Source organism: Rutilus rutilus (assembly GCF_951802725.1).
Source record: "Rutilus rutilus genome assembly, chromosome: 2".
NCBI lineage: Eukaryota > Metazoa > Chordata > Actinopteri > Cypriniformes > Leuciscidae > Rutilus > Rutilus rutilus.
In genome coordinates, this window is record NC_140210.1 from 25,532,271 (window position 1) to 25,554,122 (window position 21,852).

At 39.1% G+C, this 21,852-nt stretch overlaps 1 protein-coding gene across 1 annotated transcript in view; it reads right to left on the reverse strand.

Moving 5' to 3' along the window:
• Nucleotides 1–3,372: 3,372 nt before the first annotated feature.
• Nucleotides 3,373–21,852, reverse strand: part of pwp2h (PWP2 small subunit processome component) — a 50,997-nt gene continuing 32,517 nt past the window's right edge. The window contains exons 15-21 of the mRNA XM_084401710.1: nt 10,829–10,976; nt 6,470–6,578; nt 6,277–6,342; nt 5,895–6,113; nt 5,641–5,791; nt 5,181–5,255; nt 3,373–3,878 (exon numbers count right to left, since the gene is read on the reverse strand). Of these exons, the coding sequence (XP_084257836.1) occupies nt 3,776–3,878; nt 5,181–5,255; nt 5,641–5,791; nt 5,895–6,113; nt 6,277–6,342; nt 6,470–6,578; nt 10,829–10,976 (871 nt within the window). The 3' untranslated portion in view covers nt 3,373–3,775. The remainder of the gene's footprint in view (nt 3,879–5,180; nt 5,256–5,640; nt 5,792–5,894; nt 6,114–6,276; nt 6,343–6,469; nt 6,579–10,828; nt 10,977–21,852) is intronic.

Sequence of the window (21,852 nt, forward strand, 5' to 3'; positions counted from 1 at the left end):
ATTGACAAGGCTGGCTTAAACTTGGCAAAAAGGCTTTGGCAAAAGGGCCAGTTACCATGCCTGGCCAGAGAGGAGCCAACATCTCCATGTGCGCCATCTCCAACAACGGTGCACTCCAGCATAAATGTGAGATTGGCCCCTACAACACTGACTGGCTTCTCCTGGTTTTAGAAGACCTGCAAGAAAGACTGGTACCAGAGGTAGAAAGGGGACAGGTGGGAGACCACTTACCAATATATGTGATCACATGGGACAATGTGGCATTCCACCATTCCCGTGCAGTCACAGCCTGGTTTGACGGCCATCAGAGGATGATACCCCTTTACTCCCCTTACCTCAACCCCATTGAGGAGTTTTTCTCACCCTGGAGATGGAAGGTGTTTGACCATCGTCCACAGGACCAAATGTCCCTCCTGTATGCAATGGATGCTGCATGCCAAGACATCACAGCGGAACACTGCCACGTGTGGATAAGGAATGCCAAAAATTCTTCCCAAGATGCCTTGCCAGAGGAGATATCAGGTGTGATGTGGATGAACATGTGGCCAAATGCAGAAGACTGGGCAGATTAGAAGATGGCTTTTTCTGTTTGTATATTTTGTATTTTTTCACATAATAAATGGCAGCTATACTGCATATTTTTGTTATCTTGTAGAAATGTCCTGTTGCAAATAAAGCCTTTACTGCAGTAATTCTATCTTCTTTTTTCATAAACCGTACATTCTATAAAGCTACATTAATTTTTTTGTATTAAATTTCTGCAGCAAAAGAAACAAAATGCACGCATTTACCAAACCCAACAAAAAAAAAAATGTAGAGAGGCTTCAAAAGAAACTGCAGACAAAAATAATGCAGTTTCTGTAATTCCATCTGATGTTAATGTTTTTTTATGACATTGTGCCATGATTGACTAAATGTTCCTGTTGGAATAGAACATGTGTTAGTGTTTTGGAATCATTTTTTTTATTTTGAGACATGTTTGCAGTGTTTTGTTAGACAGTGTATTGTGTTAATTTGTTAATGTATTTTGAAAATTTATGTTGGAGTTTAGTTTACAATGTGTGATTTTGAGCATGAAATTAACCGTTTTGCCAATTCTGTGTTGTTGCGTTAAGAGTTTAGGAAAATTGTTAAAAGTATTGAAAAATTGTCATAGCGATCGGTTTTATGTTTAGTTTTTTTACTTAACAAAAACTAGTTTGGGACTACTATTTAGCCTTGCCCTATACTGTTTATTAATCGATATTAATCATTCTTACAGTTTAAGTACAGTCCTAATTTACTTGACATAGATATCATTTGAATGTATGTGTATGTTAAGCAGGACTGTACCTGTGGTGTCACCCATTTTTGTGAAATAATTTTGTTTTAAACATAACTAGGCTTTATATATACAGTGAGGAAAATAAGTATTTGAACACCCTGCTATTTTGCAAGTTCTCCCACTTGGAAATCATGGAGGGGTCTGAAATTGTCATTGTAGGTGCATGTCCACTGTGAGAGACATAATCTAAAAAAAAAAATCCAGAAATCACAATATATGATTTTTTAACTATTAATTTGTATGACACAGCTGCAAATAAGTATTTGAACACCTGTCTATCAGCTAGAATTCTGACCCTCAAAGACCTGTTAGTCTGCCTTTAAAATGTCCACCTCCACTCCATTTATTATCCTAAATTAGATGCACCTGTTTGAGGTCGTTAGCTGCATAAAGACACCTGTCCACCCCATACAATCAGTAAGAATCCAACTACTAACATGGCCAAGACCAAAGAGCTGTCCAAAGACACTAGAGACAAAATTGTACACCTCCACAAGGCTGGAAAGGGCTACAGGGAAATTGCCAAGCAGCTTGGTGAAAAAAGGTCCACTGTTGGAGCAATCATTAGAAAATGGAAGAAGCTAAACATGACTGTCAATCTCCCTCGGACTGGGGCTCCATGCAAGATCTCACCTCGTGGGGTCTCAATGATCCTAAGAAAGGTGAGAAATCAGCCCAGAACTACACGGGAGGAGCTGGTCAATGACCTGAAAAGAGCTGGGACCACTGTTTCCAAGGTTACTGTTGGTAATACACTAAGACGTCATGGTTTGAAATCATGCATGGCATGGAAGGTTCCCCTGCTTAAACCAGCACATGTCAAGGCCCGTCTTAAGTTTGCCAATGACCATTTGGATGATCCAGAGGAGTCATGGGAGAAAGTCATGTGGTCAGATGAGACCAAAATAGAACTTTTTGGTCATAATTCCACTAAACGTGTTTGGAGGAAGAAGAATGATGAGTACCATCCCAAGAACACCATCCCTACTGTGAAGCATGGGGGTGGTAGCATCATGCTTTGGGGGTGTTTTTCTGCACATGGGACAGGGCGACTGCACTGTATTAAGGAGAGGATGACCGGGGCCATGTATTGCGAGATTTTGGGGAACAACCTCCTTCCCTCAGTTAGACCATTGAAGATGGGTCGAGGCTGGGTCTTCCAACATGACAATGACCCGAAGCACACAGCCAGGATAACCAAGGAGTGGCTCTGTAAGAAGCATATCAAGGTTCTGGCGTGGCCTAGCCAGTCTCCAGACCTAAACCCAATAGAGAATCTTTGGAGGGAGCTCAAACTCTGTGTTTCTCAGCGACAGCCCAGAAACCTGACTGATCTAGAGAAGATCTGTGTGGAGGAGTGGGCCAAAATCCCTCCTGCAGTGTGTGCAAACCTGGTGAAAAACTACAGGAAACGTTTGACCTCTGTAATTGCAAACAAAGGCTACTTTACCAAATATTAACATTGATTTTCTCAGGTGTTCAAATACTTATTTGCAGCTGTATCATACAAATAAATAGTTTAAAAAAATCATACATTGTGATTTCTGGATTTTTTTTCTTTCGATTATGTCTCTCACAGTGGACATGCACCTACGATGACAATTTTAGACCCCTCCATGATTTCTAAGTGGGAGAACTTGCAAAATAGCAGGGTGTTCAAATACTTATTTTCCTCACTGTATATATATATACATTTTTTTTTTAGGAATTAGGTCATGGCTTAATGGCCATGAGAAAAATGTGGGTCCCATGGCCAAACCAGTTGAGAAACACTGGTTTATACAATTCTATGCCAAATATGCAATTCTATGAAAATATAATGGACAGCCTGCCACAAAGCCTGGCATTAGAACAGCAGAAAAAAAGAAAGAAATGGGACACAAATATTTACATGTATCCTTTGGGAGATGCCATGCTCAATGACAAAGCATTATTAGTCCATGTAGATAAGCTAAGTCTATTATTTTTATAAAATAAAATCCATTAGCTCATAAGTTCTTAAGCAGATCAATGTTGTTAAAGTGAAACTCTGAACACTTTCTATATTTAAATCATTTTATTTTTTACACAATACAACAAAAGATCTTTCAGGATACAAGAATAATAAAAAAAAAAAATAAAAAAAAAAAATATTATCAACAGGTTTATCAATAGTTGAGCACATGTTCATTTTATATATAAAAATCTAAAATGCATAATGTCCGTCCTAGCAGGTTTGTAGGTACAGAATGCCTGTTTACATTGACAGAATAAACAGACCAGCACAAATAAAAAACAGAACACATCTCCTCCTGTTCCTTGTCCTAGCCCTGACCTGCTCTCCATTTATTTGGGTGATGTGCTGGCTCTGTTTCATTTGAAAAGTTCATGATATGCATTTCAGTTTTCCACCATTATAGGCTCATTCATCATATTCTTCTCACCATCTGCAGAGTCCATTGCCTCTGATGACTACTCTTCTTCATCAATGAGGGACTCTGCTGCTGTTCTTTTCATCCCTCTCTGTTTGGACAGAGCAGCAGCATAGCGAATGTTGTAAATGTTCCAGTCACAACTGGAAAGAAAACGAAAATATTTAATCCTGATGAATAACTGGTGTGTTTTAAATATACACTGAACAAAATTATAAACACAACACTTGTTTTTGCCCCCATTTTTCATGAGCTGAGCTCAAAGATCTAAGACTTTTCCTATGTACATAAAAGGCTTATTTCTCTCAAATATTGGTCACAAATCTGTCTAAATCAGTGTTAGTGAGCACTTCTCCTTTGCCAAGATAATTTATCCACCTCACAGGTGTGGCATTTCAAGATGCTGATTAGACAGCATGATTATTGCACAGGTGTGCCTTAGGCTGGCCACAATAAAAGGCCACTCTAAAATGTGCAGTTTTATCACACAGTACAATGCCACAGATGTCACAAGTTTTGAGGGAGCGTGCAATTGGCATGCTGATTGCAGGAATGTCCACCAGAGCTGTTGCCCGTGAATTGAATGTTCATTTTTCTACCATAAGCCGTCTCCAAAAGGCGTTTCAGAGAATTTGGCAGTACATCCAACCGGCCTCACAACTGCAGACCACGTGTAACCACACCAGCCCAGGACCTCCACATCCAGCATCTTCACCTCCAAGATTGTCTGAGACCAGCTGCTGCAACAATCGGTTTGCATAACCAAATAATTTCTGCACAATCTGTCAGAAACCGTCTCAGGGAAGCTCATCTGCATGCTCGTCGTCCTCATCGGGGTCTCGACCTGACTGCAGTTCGTCGTCGTAACCAACTTGAGTGGGCAAATGCTCACATTCTAATGGCGTTTGGCACTTTGGAGAGGTGTTCTCTTCACAGATGAATCCCGGTTTTCACTGTAAGGGGCAGATGGAAGACAGCATGTATGGCATTGTGTGGGTGAGCAGTTTGCTGATGTCACCGTTGTGGATTGAGTAGCCCATGGTGGTGGTGGGGTTATGGTATGGGCAGGCGTATGTTATGGACAAAGAACACAGGTGCATTTTATTGGCATTTTGAATGCACAGGGATACCGTGACGAGATCCTGACCCGACGCCCCCAAACCCCTGCAAAGGAGAAGTGCTCACTAACACAGATTTTTGAACAATATTTGAGAGAAATAGGCCTTTTGTGTACATAGAAAAAGTCTTAGATCTTTGAGTTCAGCTCACGAAAAATGGGGGCAAAAACAAAAGTGTTGTGTTTATAATTTTGTTCAGAGTACATAGAAAATGTAACTATATTTAAACTTTATCCACAAAATTACTAAGAAAGGAAAACTAATAAATACATACATTTCTATTTTAGAATTTTGTAACTGGTAAATATTTGTGAAAAAAAAGCTTACAGTTTGGAGAGATCATCACTGTGTCTTTGGATGCTTTTCAGCAGCTGCTGTACAGTAGGCAGTATGGCTCCAGATCTGAAAATGACACACGACAGTCTTACGGTGGTCACCAACAACAGAACAATATTGATACTCTGAATACAGCACTGCAAAATGGGACTAATCTATATATTATCTAAAAAGATAATATATATATTTTAACTCTTTCCCCGCCAGCATTTTTTTTAAATAAATTTGCTAGCCAAAACGTTCAACATTTTGAACATGCAAATTATCAAAATAAAGAACAGAGCATCTGTATACACACATTTACATGTTTTCAATTACTTGGGTAACAGTTGAATAGTTGAGATTGACAACTGTTTGCAAAAAAAAAAAAAAAAAAAAAAAAAAACGCACAAATTGTGTAAGAATTCAATAACCAGTGTGAGCTTATTCTGAAAAGAGTTCTGTTGCTGACCGATTCTTGAGCTTCTGTCCATGTAGGGTGAGCAGACACTGAGCCCAGCTGAGGTAGAACTGCAGGTGGTTGGACTTCTCTAATGTTGAGGCCACAAAGTTTAGAAGCTTATCCACATACACATCTGGAAGTGAGCTACATACCACTGTAACTAAAGCATCAAACAATAACATGTAAAGAATGACAAGAAAATTAAGCATTTTGAATAAGACAAGAAATCACAACACATGTGAGCGTTTTAAAAGGGAACGCACTTTGGTCATAAGGGACTGCCTCCAGAACTTCTCTTATGAGTGGAATTTCATTCAGACGAAAACACAGCAAAATTGCAGATGCCCACTCTTTTTTCGTCACCTGTCGCCGTATGCTTTTTGGTGTGACATCCATGTCCAGATCATATGGGTCAAACACCAGTGAAGCGTCAAGAGAGTAGATCAGCAAACCTTCAGTGGAGGCTGCTGCCCAACTGCGTCCTGAATGGAGAAGAATGCCAAAACTTCATTCCGTTCGTTATTTAATGAAAACGTTGGGAAGTCTTGGAATGTTGGGAATGTTTAGAAATATACTGAAAGGATTACTGATGTGCAATTTGTTATAATCGCTCAATGTGTTGTACTGTATAGACAAAAACTATACCAGTAGGTGAGAAGCAGAGAGAGCTAACACGAATCTCTGGTTTAAAGCGTCTGGAGCTCATATCACCTGAGAGATATGGAGAAAAAGGCATTAGAGCAACATTATATTCAATTATACTTTCAATGCTCCTAAAAGCATAACCCTTAGTTAAAATTGATTGGCAGGTTTATTGATAAATGAGGAGTGGATTCACCTCTCTTGACTCCGGGAAGACTGAGCTCTATTCCGTCTCCATCCCCTGTACCTTCATCCACTAAAGACAGATTACCAAACTCTGTCATCTTACGCCTGTCGAGGAACTCCTGAAAACACAAGAAAATGACAGAATTGCTATATAAGCTAGTGTAAAATAATTTTGTAATGCTAATCTAATGATTATTGCATGAATACAACTGATTTAGAGGCATGTAAAAAAAAAAAAAAAAGTAAACTACTTTTTAAAGTGGTCATGAACTGCATTTTTTTATTTCTGATTCCTGAGGTGCACTTATAAATGTTAGTAGGGTTTTTGCCCTTTGATTTAAACAGTTTAAATAGGTGGGTCTCTTTTAAAGGGGACATTGGATGCAAAGTTCAATTTTACATGGTGTTTGCAGATGAATGTGCCACCCTACAATGATAACTCCAAAAATCTCCAAAAAACCTTGACCGTCTCAATTATCAAGCCGTTTTGATTTTCTGAGCAGTATGACCCCGCTGACGGACTGTCAGTGTATAGGCATTGTTTCCGCCCTCAGCCAGTTGTACACTGTCCACCATTTTCTCCGTTCTCGAGCAGCAACAATGTCTTGTTAGCAATGTTGTTGGATGTAAGAGTGAACATAACAGTCTTCATTTACTTCCGACTTCAGAGACACTGAAGACGCAGTGGATTACTTTAAGTTTATGGGGGCACATTCCCTTCAAAAATAAAATTTGTTTATGTCTGAGTGAATCATTTTACACCAAACTGCTTTGTGAACAAGGGTCAATACAAAGGGACAATACAAAGGGACAATACAAAACACAGGTTTTGCTAAAAAGTTTTTACTCAATGATGGATCAGTACCAACTGTTCATGATCCAGTTTATAGTCCCAGGAGCGATACTAGTTACGGCAGTAATGAAAGGGAGAGTGTGCACTTTATTGCAGCTCATAGGAGTTGTATTACGGATATAAATTTAAAAAGAAAAAATAAACAATGTTTTACTAGTTTATTAAGCACCCCCCGAAAATACACAAGCTCTGTATATTTTTTTTTTACTGTTAGTTGTAAGTGTTTTTGTGTAATTTGATGTGTATGTTGATGATAATGCAAGGGAGAGAGTTAGTTTATGGATAAGACTTTAATGCACACTTCTTATACCGTTTTAATTCAGCTCTTACAGCGATTTTCTGGAGTGAAAACAAATGCTTCATGTTTTGTGTGATGTACAATGAACTTCATAAAACTCATCAGTAAAGTTTTGGCCATCATTCGGAAGGGGTCTGCTACAGCAGGCTTGTATTAATAGTGGATAAAAGTAAGAACATAAGTTAGAACAGGCATAGTTTAGTTTAATTATAGTTACATCTCAATGCAGCATATATTCTCTGGCTCTGTAGGCATCATTGTCCGACTCCAGTTCGAACTGAACACTGCTACTGACAGTTTCTGATATTTTCCGTGCGTGAGATTGTCCCATTTTGTTGCTGTATGAGCTATTAAAGCTCTGCCCCCTTTTCTTGAAAAGGGGCCTGGATCACCAGCTCATTTGCATTTAAAGGGGGACACACAAAAACGACACGTTTTTGCTCACCCCCCCAAAAGTGGAAATTTTAACATGCTACAAAAAATTATCTGTGGGGTATTTTGAGTTAAAACTTCACATACACACTCTGGGGACACCAGAGACATATTTTACATCTTGCAAAAAGGGCATCCAATGTCCCCTTTTAAGACTTCTATGTAAATGGCCACTGCTATTATTGGCAACATCTTTGAACCACACAGTATTGTTATTTCTGGTTACAAATATCCAAATTATCACAGAAGTACAGATAAAAGTTTATAGTTTGGATATAAACACGGAAATCTACCATAGCAGTCAAAAGAGCAAACCACCTTTTAAAACTAACATGGCGTTTCAAATAACAGTTGTATCGATTACATCGTTACACCACTAGGTGACGTCAAGTGACTCTTAATGTATTTGACATTGAATGATTCATTCAAAAGATTTGTTCAAAAACACTGATTCATCCAGTAATGAAACAAGTGAAGTAGTTATGAGTGAGTCATTGAATCATTCATTCAAAACCATTTTTTTTTTTAAATCATTCAATTAAATGTTATATTTTTAAATAGACTGCAGCAATATTTTTTTGTCCTCTAGTAAATAATTGTTATTCCTAGCTAGTTTAAACTTGTAAAGATTGCTCCATTTAGGAATAACCGGACCACACAATTTGCGCAGAGATGTGGAATAAAACATCATTCACTTATCTTGATTCCAGATGCGTTCTTTCTGACTGCTAACAGCAACACTACCGGTATTTGTTTGAATGTTGAGCCGCAGCTCATAATGATGTGATCGCTTCAAAATTATTTAAAGCAGGGTTTCTCAACCTTTTGCCAACAGCGACCCACTTTTTTTTGTATGCCTTTCATACAACCCACTAAGGCGTAAAATAAATCAATAACTGAAATGCCTTTTTAGACCTAGGCTACACCGTATGCTTAGAATTCATTTCATGAAAACACAAACATTTTCAATAATTCGGCAGACTATGAGGCAAACTGATTTTTTTTTTTACTCGCATCAATGTGACACTTGAGACTGCCGCTCTGAAATTATGATATCCAGACGCGGTGGAATTTAGGAAAGGGTGACTCGTAGTGTCACACACAAACTAGCTAGCTGTTGTCAGGCTATTCCTAATTTTGTTTTCGTTGACATGCGCACCCTGCACACATATACAGAGTTTCCCCACTGTTTGCGCATATGAACTATTCTCTTACATTGGTTCTTTATTTGTTTTAGCCAGCAGACTTTCACCCATTTCTGGTCATAATTTGGAGCCAATGAGCATATGAACCATTGTGCAGTGCTGCTTATTTTGATCACGCAGTAAAAATTAGAATCCAAAACAAGGACTGGTGGGACGTTGTCCTGCTCCACTTCAGACGCTGAGTGAAAGGAGAATTTCATAATGACGGGACACTCATTTATATGACACTTTATTTAACAGGAAGAACAGCTCGATCAACGCGTCATACGTCATTACACTATTTCAACGTCATTGCACATGCACAGTCTGATCAAGTGTTTACATGTTCTCTTGATCGGATTAGAAAAGGAATAAACCACCCCTTTCAATCCGATCTAAATTTCATTCGAATCGAGCTATGCTGTTCGCAACGTTAACAATTCGCAATTTAGCGACCCCTAGAGGTAATGTGCCCCTATTTAAGTAGAGCATGTAATGTTCAGCCATTTTGTTGTCAGGCATTTGAGAGAGCACACAGATGATTTCCATCTCCATTCATACTTCACTCTTGAAAAGGCATTTAAGTGTTTTCTAAAATCAATGTTATGAAAGTTATTTGGTGTTTGTCATATTGTGATGTTGTATTTGAAGATGTTAGATGCGTGTATAATTTGACCTATTGGAATGCTGTCTATGCTATTATATATGCTATGCTATCTATATTTGAAAATAGATGTATCAGATGAGGATAAACGTCTTCTAAGTGTCTTGTAAGTTAACGTATTTCTATCACTGTTTTTTGTAGTTTTAAACTGCTTCCATTAAATGCACTTGAAGTCAGCTCTGTCTTGGGTACTTTTTGGAGGAGTGTTAAAGGGTTAGTTCACCCAAAAATGAAAATTAATGTCATTAATGTTAATCAGACAATGGACAAATAAATTACTCACTGCTCTGTCTTGACTAAATAGGCTACCTTTTGAAACTTCACAAAAAGGTTAAGGTTTACAAAAATTTTAAATTACATTTATTCAGTAATGAATAGGCTATGCAGGCTTTTTTTCACATTTGATTGATTACTGTAGTTTTTGTTGTAGTATCAAAATTGGAATCCCTGGTGTCTAAACATGTATACCACTGACCCAATCCTCAGCACTGAGCCCTTCTGGAGCTGCTCTAAATATGTGATGTACTGTTAAATGAAAGATAAAATATGATAGAGCAATAAAATGAAGAGTGAAAGTAACAGAAGCTCATACAATACATTTTAGCAGGCTTAATTAAGCATGAAAATAACTGAAGGAAATATTTATTTGAACAAATTAAGCCAATATATTTGATTTGAATACTAATATGATTTTATATTCTTTTGGTTTCTCTACCAATATTTAACAATTACAAATGCAGTGAAATTACAGGTATTGGTTATATGGTATCAGTATCGGCGAGTACCAAAAATGAAAGTATCGGTACTGGACTCGTTCTGGAAAAAGTGGTATCGGTACATCCCTAATTAAACTAATTTACTCAAGAAATCCTCTTAATATGATCCAAATAGCAGTTTTGTTATGTCTAGATCTGCAGTGAGTACAAACAAGCAAGTACCTCCATAGCGTCCAGAGAGAGATTACAGGAGATCTCAAACTTCTTCATCAGGATTTGTTCCTTGATGTTATAAATGCACACAAACTTTGACTGTCCACCTGCAAGGATCGATTCACCATCCGCAGAGTAGCACAAGGAGGTGAAGGACCTACAAATCAGTTAGAGGAAATAAGTGATTAATGCCGTTTTTACACACACCAAGGTTCAGAAGGGTAAAACAAGTTTATTTGGGGTGGAAATATTTAGGCACCTCAGAATTCATTCTGTTGTTAATTCAGGGAGTCACAAAGCGATACGATCGACAAACTTTAAAGGGATGGTTCGGCGTAAAATCAACCTAGGGTTCCATTCAACCTATTACTGTATAAGTTTGGTACCATTCTGGGCATTATTAGTGGGGTAATTTACGAGATATGTGTGCTATATGTAAAATTTGTGTTACCTTGTTTAAATAATAATAATAAAAAATTATTATGTGCACGAATTTACCAGATTACTGAGTGCCGTATTGTTTACAGTGTTTTTATTCATCGTTTTTTAAACAACTATTTTATTTGTGAAAAAAAGGGGTGTAACAATTTATCGTGTCACAATATACCACAGTACAAAAATGCAACAATATGTATCGTGGATAGTGGCCATCTGTATTGTGTATTGTGTATCGTTCCCCAAAACATTTACAGAGTCAGTACTACATTAAACTATTATGTTGAATAATGTATATTACAATGGGAGAATATTTGAAGAGTTCGGTTGCAAAACGCGATAAACGCCATTTTTTGACATTTGGATTTTATTATTGGAAATCACTGTTCAGATGTACCTTAATCTATGTGTGAATTGCTGCCATTAATAAGATTTAAAAATGTACATTTTAAGCCTACTACAAAATGTATTTTTTCACAAAACGCGATATCCGCCAGCCCAGTTTCTTTACAAAGTGCGATATAACGGTTAGGCTATAGAACGTTCAGGATGCTGCGCGAGCTCAGGATGTCACGCGAGGAGAGAGTCACCGCTGGTGAAGTGCTCCGAGTTTGCTCAGTGATTTGCTCCCCTTACCAGTCAGGGATCACTGGTGATCCCAGATTATTTTAGTTCAAAATATGTTTGAGCTTATATATCTCAATATTAATAACAGTCTGGTTAATTTTGAGTCTTGAACTATAAACTCTCAAGTGTTGGCTTTCTAAATGTATGTGTGTTATGTTTCTATTCAGAATTACTTATGAGCAGTAACCTTTTTATTTTGGGCATTTCATGTATGCAGCACTTGCCAAAATTGGGGGTGAAGGGGAAGGGGTTAACGATAATATCAAAACAAAAAACATATATTTTTAAAAAGAGGATTCAATAGGCTAACTAAAAAAACGTTTACCATTTAATTGTTTATACTGTAGGCGAGCTGTCAGTCACGTAGGCTACGTCTAGAAAATACACACACACACACGCACGCACGCACGCACGCACGCACGCACGCACGCACGCACGCACGCACTCATAGCTCAGAGCAAGGATTTCGCAGAAACGTGTGATTTGCCACATTTGAAGAGGCTGACAGGCTCTGTAAGAACATACCTCAACAATGGGGTAAAAGTTGCACCCCTGGGGGGCAGCAGCGTCCCAAAGTTTCCCATTGACTTACACATTGCATAGGGATTTTGTATTGAACGTAGCTCTGGATCACAGTGTCATAGAGACAAGGGGGTGGGCTCATTTTACTCAGACGACCAATCAGTCTCTCAGGCTCATTGTGAAGCTATCAAGCCACACCCTAGCAACCACCTTAGCAACAAGTCCCATAGACTACCATTGAAAGAGATCAAACGGATATCTCCGGACTGAATTGTCATAGAAACACGAGGGTGGTCTCGTTTGACTCAGGGCAGCAAACGGTCAATCATGAATCACCTCAACACTTCCTAGCCCCTCCCTAGCAACCATTGTCGAGCACCTTAGCAACCAAAATCCATAGAGGGATATCTTCCATTCTGCATGTCACAGAGGCATGGGCGTTGGTTTATATCATTCATACTGACAAGCAGCCTTTGGAGTTTCGTGATTGGCAGCTGCCAAGCCACTCCCTAGCAACCAAACAGAGTACTGTAAGAATTGATAAATTAGGAGATTCCAGACGGTCTGTTTTGGGGGTGACCAGGCCCTGAGAGAACAAAAGGACCTCTCTGGAGATTAGCATTTGAACTGGCTCTCATGCACCATCGAGACGAAAGTCTCACCCCCGAGTCATCTAATCTGCATCTCCTTCCCTCTCCCCTCACCCCCTCTCTCTCATGCTCAGGTGACTACCTGATTTCACCCAAGAAAATGTACAGTTTAATGTGAATGATTATCACAGAGTATATTCATGTTTGGTATCGTTTAAAATGTCACAGTGCGACTGGTACAATTCTCTCATCTCAGAATAAGTAAAACACAAGGTAATAAGGTTTTTGAAGGTTTATGGATAACTAGCATACAAGGAGGGGTTGATCTCTCAAGCAAATGGTCACACACCCCCAAGAGGTGCTACAGTGTACCTCTGAATGCAAATTTCTATTGTTAGCACATGGTTCCAGGTGAAAAGGTTTGTCTATTTAAGGAGGTGCAGCAGGGAGATCGGGGCCTTTTCTGTACTTCAGATCGGTCCGTGAGGCTGAGAGAGATAGATCTCTCAGCCTCACGTATTTCTTAAAGTTGGGTTTGCATCTTCTCTCTATTCCAGAGCATTTGATGTTTTGTATCGATTATCTTTGAATTGATTATGAAATTGGCATGATACATTTACCTGACATAATAAATCCTTACATGTGATTATTCTAACTGATCTTGACATCGTTCATTTAATGGTTAAAAGGAATAGTCAAAAATCTGCTCACTTTTAGTGAGGCACAGATATTATTAAAACCTTTCATTTATGGAGTCAGATGAATTAACGAGTAAATACATATGATTAATGTATTACAAATTTAACCAAAACAATACTTTGCGTGAGTGAGGACAGAACACGTGATAACCTTCCCCGTGTATTGGCGAACCGGCAATTGGGCCAATATAGCGGGTCTTACAAAATGGTGACCTCGAGCCGTGATCTCAAAACAGATCAAAACAGATTCACGAGAAACGTCCTTTCCGGCAAGTATTGGGACTTTAATATCAACAAGAGTCTTGAACATCTTCTCTTTCTTCCGCGGTTGTGGTAAGTCAATTTTCTTTGCATTTTTAGAAGTGTTGAAGAAATGTTTGCATTGTTTACCGGTCGGAATTAAAACCCTTTGTTTAGAAGCGTGATGCGGCAGCCAGATGAAGAATGATTAGATTTTAAAGATCTCCTTGTTTTGCCTAAGCAGCAAGAAACGAAACCTAAAGTGAGAATAACATCATCCAAATAATTAATAACTCGATGAAGAGCTGAAAAAAGTAAAGCCTAAAAAGTTTTAAAATCAGCCGCATGTTTTCCGGCCATTGTTGTATCTGGGCTTGTTAAACAAACCAGCAACACGTGAAGAGAATGAGCAAACTAACAAGAAACAGAGAAAGAAAAATCTACGTTTGTAAACAATCGGAAAACACGTGATTTTATAAATAAAAAGGCAGATCGATGCATTGTTTATGGAAAGACAATTTTGGGAAAACAGGATGATATGATGTACAGGCTAAAACTCAAATATCAAAGATAATGCTAAATGCTATTGTCCATGTTGCTTTCAAAACGCTCAAGGCTATGCTAAATGCTAAAGCCATGCTGCGCTCAAGGCTAATGCTAAATGCTATTGTCCATGCTGTTTTCAAAACGCTCAAGGCTAATGATAAATGCTAAAGCCATGCTGTGTTGGTTTGTGTCACTGGCTGACTGATAGGCAATATCCTATACCAAACCAAAACTAATCTTGACAAACTCTATATTGAATTTAAAAGCTTAAACTTTTACATTGATGGAAAACCTCTAAAGTATTTGATATGCTATCTAGTCAAAAATTCGGGAAAATTTGAAAATTTTGCTTGGTTATCACTGTTAGGTGGTTGGAGATATGGCGAGACTGTAAAAACGATGGCAGAGTAATCTCTAAAATATATCCAACACAACTGACAGGAGCTGTTAAATGTGGCGAGTCTGTAAAAACGATGGCAGAATAAACTCTAAAACATTGTAACACGCTGGGGTAATACAAGTATAAAAAGGCGCCGTTATAACTAGCTATGATCACGCGCATCCTGATTTTGATGTCAAGCTGTTCAAATATTCGAGGATACTATTCTGAGCGATGCATATTCTGTTTGGATTTTCAAATTTGTAGTTGTGCTTAACACATTGTGCTAGAACACACTTTATAGTTGTTTGTGCTACGAAAATGTGAACATAGGCTAGTTGAGTTTATTCTTTAAAAACACAAGATTGCTTTACTGTAAGTGTTGTAGAAAACACTTAGGTAAAAGGTTGTAGATGCCAGGCATGCTAGGCCACGTGTCTTGTGTAAACTGGATTAAATATCAAGTGTGTTTGTTGAATTTGTTTGTCTCCTAACAGGAGCATAGGATTGCCATGTGGCCACAATGTAAATCACAAAACAAAGAAATCTGAAAATCAGAAACAGTGAACGCATCTCATTAATCCTGAAACAAAAACCTTTTCAGATTTAAGGCTTCAGAGAACTAAATATTGTCACGTTTGAACTCATTCTGGATTGCTCTGCAATTATTTTTCCCAAATAGATTACCGGATTCGTATATTTCCACAAGTTTGCGCCAGACATTAGTGACGACTAATACTGGATATCAGATTCAAGTGTACTTGAATGAGGGGGACGAGTTAATTTCCGTCCAGAATCAGCTAATGCTGTTTGATCAACCTGGATTCGGGTGCGTTCCATAACCTCTGTTCTAATTTAATGTTCTTTTAGATAAGTGTACGTGGATATCCCACGGGCTTGACTAAACCAAAGCCATTTTAAGAAAAGTAAGTTGATCGGCTAACGTCTTTTAATGGTGGTCTTGACCTCTACTAATTGAAACGATTGAATTAAGTTCCTGAGGTGGCATTCAAGGGGGCTATTTAAGTGTCTGTTATTTTGTACGTGTGAATACGGCAGATTCCAGATATTTAGCCAATTACCTCTGTTTTGGTAAGCCAGACTGGCGAGATTGTGTCGTGCATCCTTAGGAGAAGGACTGCAAAGCGATATAGTTTCCTTATCTATAAACGGAAAAATCTAAAGTAAGAGTAAATAGAAGAATCAAACATTATAATGGCCATTGAAAAAGACTAAATTAGAAGAAAAGGTATTTGAAACCTAGCAAAGAAAAAAGAGAAATAGCGAATGTACATCTTATCAGCCCAGAGCCAAAAAAGCCTTTTCATATTCAAATGTATTGACATGAGAACAAGCTGAGATTTGACCATGCGTTGTTGTTCGAGAGACTCTTCAGAGACCGAAAACAATATAATTTGACTTGTATTGTTAAAGAATGTAATTATATTATAACTTGAATTATAATAAACATTATATTACACTCGCAGAGCATAATAATAATAATTGGAGAAGTGTGATTTTCGTCATTAAAATTGAATTTCTGAAACAGAATTTAATTTGTGTGCTACCCAGTGCCAAAAAAGGGGAGGGGTATGCCTTTATTTTCACCGTTAGAAAACACGGCTAGAATTGTGGCACAGGTAATAGCAAACCAAATTGTGCAACAACTAAAATGTAATCTAATCAGAGAACTAAACTTACGAGGAGGGTGTGAAATGCTAAACAGCAGACAGAAGTACCACAGTTTTTTGCAGGTCAAAAAATATCTGTACTAACTCAAATGTGTGAACGACACCATAAACAGGAAAATGCTAACCAGACAACCCAGAGATCTGGCTGTAATGAGAGAAAGCAATGAGCATTGCACATGCAGCAGACTGAAGGCTGAACTGGAAAAGCAGCTTCAGGTGTCACAACACACTGAGACGACAGCAACAATTCAGACGTGGTCAATGAAACTCGGTTTCATGTGACATCTGGAATTAAAATTGCAATTGACATGATAATGGAACAAGTAAAAGAATTCCACACGTCTGAATTTAATGCTTTTGAAATATTGGAATTATCTGTCTGTGGTTCGCTCTCCTCTGTTTTATGTCTCAGGTTTACTTCTGCAAATTCCTTGAAGGACGTTAGCCAGGATGGGCCGGACCCCACCTGGATCAAGGCCAGGACAGCGGAATTGTTAGAACATAACCTCGGGAGATGGGTGAAAAGACACTTCAAGAGGCCATTCACACTCACAATAGTACAACACTACGTAAATATGGCCTCCCAGTTTAGAACTGGAACTAAATTTGCAACACAATTGTTATAGATTATTTTCCACCCATCTCCTAGACATGAACACTGAACACACACCTCCCACATTACACATCATAAGAAGATAAAGATGACAGAGTCCAAAAGTGTCACTTCACTAAAAATCTATTGTCCATCTTCACACTAACAGATCCAGATAGCTTCACACACAGAGGATGGTAAAGCTGATCCCATGATCATGGTCTAACAGAGACACAGAGAATAGCATACGCTATTCACAACACACTGCCAACTAATGCAACACACATGGACAACTGAATGGCTACAGTCACAAATCAAGACAAATTCTAAGGCAGACCTGCCATTAAATTTCAAACTCTATGATTGTTGGTGGGATTTGGAAAATCAGAGGGCCCCTGATTTCTCAACATACCTACTAATAACAGAAACATAATTAAAATGGATCATTACAAAATTCACAATTCAACTCATCGACTGTGACTTAGCCAGATCAACACACACTCTCAAACACACTCTCTGTCACAGACACACACACACACACACACACACACACACACACATACATACACAAAAACACACTCTGACATTCTAAAAAATACTCTCACACAAACACACAAAACCATTGATTGGTTTACACCGACCTCTTTCTGCATTTCTGAAACCTATTTTGATTTCTGCATTTTTTTCCTTTGAGTAATTCAGAAAAACATTTCTGAAACTTATTTCGATTTTAATTTCTGAAACTTATGTTTATTTTAATTTCTGAAACTTATTTTGATTTCCTTTGAGTAGTTCAGAAAAACATTTCTGAAACTTATTTTGATTTCTGCATTTCCATTGACTAATTCAATGAATGAACAATCTCCATTCTTATATGCTTAAACATGTTCCAAGTCACTTCTTAGATCTGCATAGGTGGCTTGCATTGGAGGATTCATGAACAAAGTGATCATTATATTGAAGATTATTATTGCTGTTATTTATTTAGGTTACACCGACCTCTTGCTGCATTTCCTTTGAATAATTCAGATCAAGAATAATTAAAATCCACTACCATTTAACATCACAGTGGTAGTAAAGAATTGGATATTTAAAAATGAGACCCTTCTAGATGACCCTGAGAAACATTTGAGACCAGATGTACCATTCGCACTTGCTGACATGAACATGATATTTTATATTAGACATGACATGATTTTGTTTTGTTGCATTATGTGTTCCCATGCATTTCCATACGACTTCAAGTTCATAAGTGCTCAATCGTGAAGTGGATTTAAGATGCTTTTCAGGTGTCTCAGGCTTTTCACACAAAGCAGTGTGAACCAAGGAGAAGCCCTTCATCCACTGAGGTCTGCCCAGACAACCGCACCGCTGGAGGTGACAGGATTGGTCAAGAAGGGTCAGATCATCATCGTGGAGAAGGTGCCAGAGAAGCAGAAGTTTCTCCATGGAGGAGTGACACATCAACTGAACAAGTCACAAAGGTCCAGATTGACTATGAACTTTGCTCACGTCCCAGGATTACAGGAAGAGAACCTGAATGCATTCATCCACCTGCTGGACTCAAGCAACATACACCTGGTGAGACCAGGTGTTCTGCAGGTGAACACAGCCCTCTGCAAGCTTCTACAGATGCTAACATTGAAAAGACAATTTTCGGGTGGACATCTCAAGAATGACAACAGACGTTTATCAGTGACTCCATAGGAGCTCATTTGAATTTGACCCACGGAGTCAAGGAGGGAAAACTGTAAGAATTGATAAATTAGGAGATTCCAGACGGTCTGTTTTGGGGGTGACCAGGCCCTGAGAGAACAAAAGGACCTCTCTGGAGATTAGCATTTGAACTGGCTCTCATGCACCATCGAGACGAAAGTCTCACCCCCGAGTCATCTAATCTGCATCTCCTTCCCTCTCCCCTCACCCCCTCTCTCTCATGCTCAGGTGACTACCTGATTTCACCCAAGAAAATGTACAGTTTAATGTGAATGATTATCACAGAGTATATTCATGTTTGGTATCGTTTAAAATGTCACAGTGCAACTGGTACAATTCTCTCATCTCAGAATAAGTAAAACACAAGGTAATAAGGTTTTTGAAGGTTTATGGATAACTAGCATACAAGGAGGGGTTGATCTCTCAAGCAAATGGTCACACACCCCCAAGAGGTGCTACAGTGTACCTCTGAATGCAAATTTCTATTGTTAGCACATGGTTCCAGGTGAAAAGGTTTGTCTATTTAAGGAGGTGCAGCAGGGAGATCGGGGCCTTTTCTGTACTTCAGATCGGTCCGTGAGGCTGAGAGAGATAGATCTCTCAGCCTCACGTATTTCTTAAAGTTGGGTTTGCATCTTCTCTCTATTCCAGAGCATTTGATGTTTTGTATCGATTATCTTTGAATTGATTATGAAATTGGCATGATACATTTACCTGACATAATAAATCCTTACATGTGATTATTCTAACTGATCTTGACATCGTTCATTTAATGGTTAAAAGGAATAGTCAAAAATCTGCTCACTTTTAGTGAGGCACAGATATTATTAAAACCTTTCATTTATGGAGTCAGATGAATTAACGAGTAAATACATATGATTAATGTATTACAAATTTAACCAAAACAATACTTTGCGTGAGTGAGGACAGAACACGTGATAACCTTCCCCGTGTATTGGCGAACCGGCAATTGGGCCAATATAGCGGGTCTTACAGTACCCTAGCAACCATTTTGCAAGACCTATATCTCGGCATCAGAACATCATAAAGAGATGGGGTTAACAAGTTTGACTCAGGGCAGCAAACAGCCATTCATGAGACACCACAACACTTGCTAGCCCCGCCCTAGCCACCATTGTCGAGCACCTTAGCAACCAAAATCCATAGAGAGATATCTTTCATTCTGAATGTCACAGAGGAATGGGAGTTGGTTTATATCATTCACACTGACAAGCAGCCTTTGGAGTTTCATGATTGGCAGCTGCCAAGCCACTCCCTAGCATCCAAACAGAGTACCCTAGCAACTTTTGCAAGACCTATTTCTCTGCATCAGAACATCGTATAGAGATGGGGGTTGGCTCTTTTGACTTTTGATGCTAGCAAACAGGAATTCCAACATGCTACACATGCTAGCTGTGAATAGCTACATGCTAATAGCGATTAGGTAAGTGCTAAATGCTAAGAACTCCAATATTAATCATCTGTGACAACTACCAACCACTTAGTAACACCATAGCAACCGCCTTGAACACCCTAGCAACTGCCTAGCAACACCATAGTAACCACCCAGAACACCCTAGCAACTTCCTAGCAACGCCCTAGCAACCACCCAGAACACCTTAGCAACCGCCTAGCAACACCATAGCAAGCACCCATAACACCCTAGCAACCGCCTAGCAACACCATAGCAACCACCCAGAACACCCTAGCAACTGCCTAGCAACCACCCAGAACACCTTAGCAACTGCCTAGCAACACCATAGCAACCACCCATAACACCCTAGCAACCACCTAGCAACACCATAGCAACCACCCAGAATACCTTAGCAACTGCCTAGCAACCACCCAGATCACCCTAGCAACCGCCTAGCAACCGCCCAGAACACCTTAGCAACCACCTAGCAACACCATAGCAACCACCCAGAACACCCTAGCAACCGTTTAGAGCCACCTAGCAACCATATTCCAACATATAGAAGCCATATTTCAGCTCCACAAAATCGTACAGACATGTTTGTTGGCTTGTATGCAATCGTACAAAACACCCTAGCAACGGAGTGGCAAGTTTTGCCACTGCAAGCAGCACTTCACATTTTCTTCAGGAAATGTACATTCTAGTTAGTGGTGCTTGCTGAAAGCAAGGCATCACTATTGTTATTGCTCATACTTATTAAAGGTGCATTGCGCAAGTCTCTGAGTTTTTGCAGAACTATGCCCCCTTCTGGCGACACGCGAAACTGCAACCAGAGTTGTGCACGCGGTTACATGGAGTTTGCGTTGGGGTTTGGGATGAACTAGAAGCCGGTCTCTTTGAATCCATCTTCTACTTTTGCAAAAGTCGCTTGAGTTGTCTTCGCTGATGCGGATAATGGCGGCGAATACACAAACCTGCCAGACATAACCAGGTGAGCGTGAACGCGCATGACGTCACGCCCAGTCGATTCCGACCCGAATCCCTCTTATTTATTTTACTGTACAGGATTATAGAGGCAATCGCAGTGATCATAGAAGGGCTCATTCAGCCCATCAGGCAATTGTTTAAGCATGTATGGGTTAGAAAAACGGGTATTTTTAACATGAAATGTTGCGCAATGCACCTTTAAGTTGGCTTGAGAGAGCCAACTTACTGAAATCCTATTTAAACTTAAGTTGGCTTGAGAGAGCCAACTTACTGATATTGTACTTAAACTTATTATTAAGTTGGCTTGAGAGAGCCAACTTACTGATATTGTACTTAAACATTATTATTAGGGGTTCAAGCACGAAGTGCTGAAACCCTATTGTAATTGTACTGATTTTTATTATTATTATTATTCTCCCCTAAAACGCATCGTGCAGACCAAACCGTAAGAGCTGGAACCTTGAAACTTGGCCAAATGGTAGTCCTCAATTTGGGGAGAACCTATCAAAGTATGACTCAGATTGGCCCATAGGTGGCGCTATAGCAACCAAAAGCGCGAAACTGCTCATAACTCCTAGACCGGATGTCCTAGACTC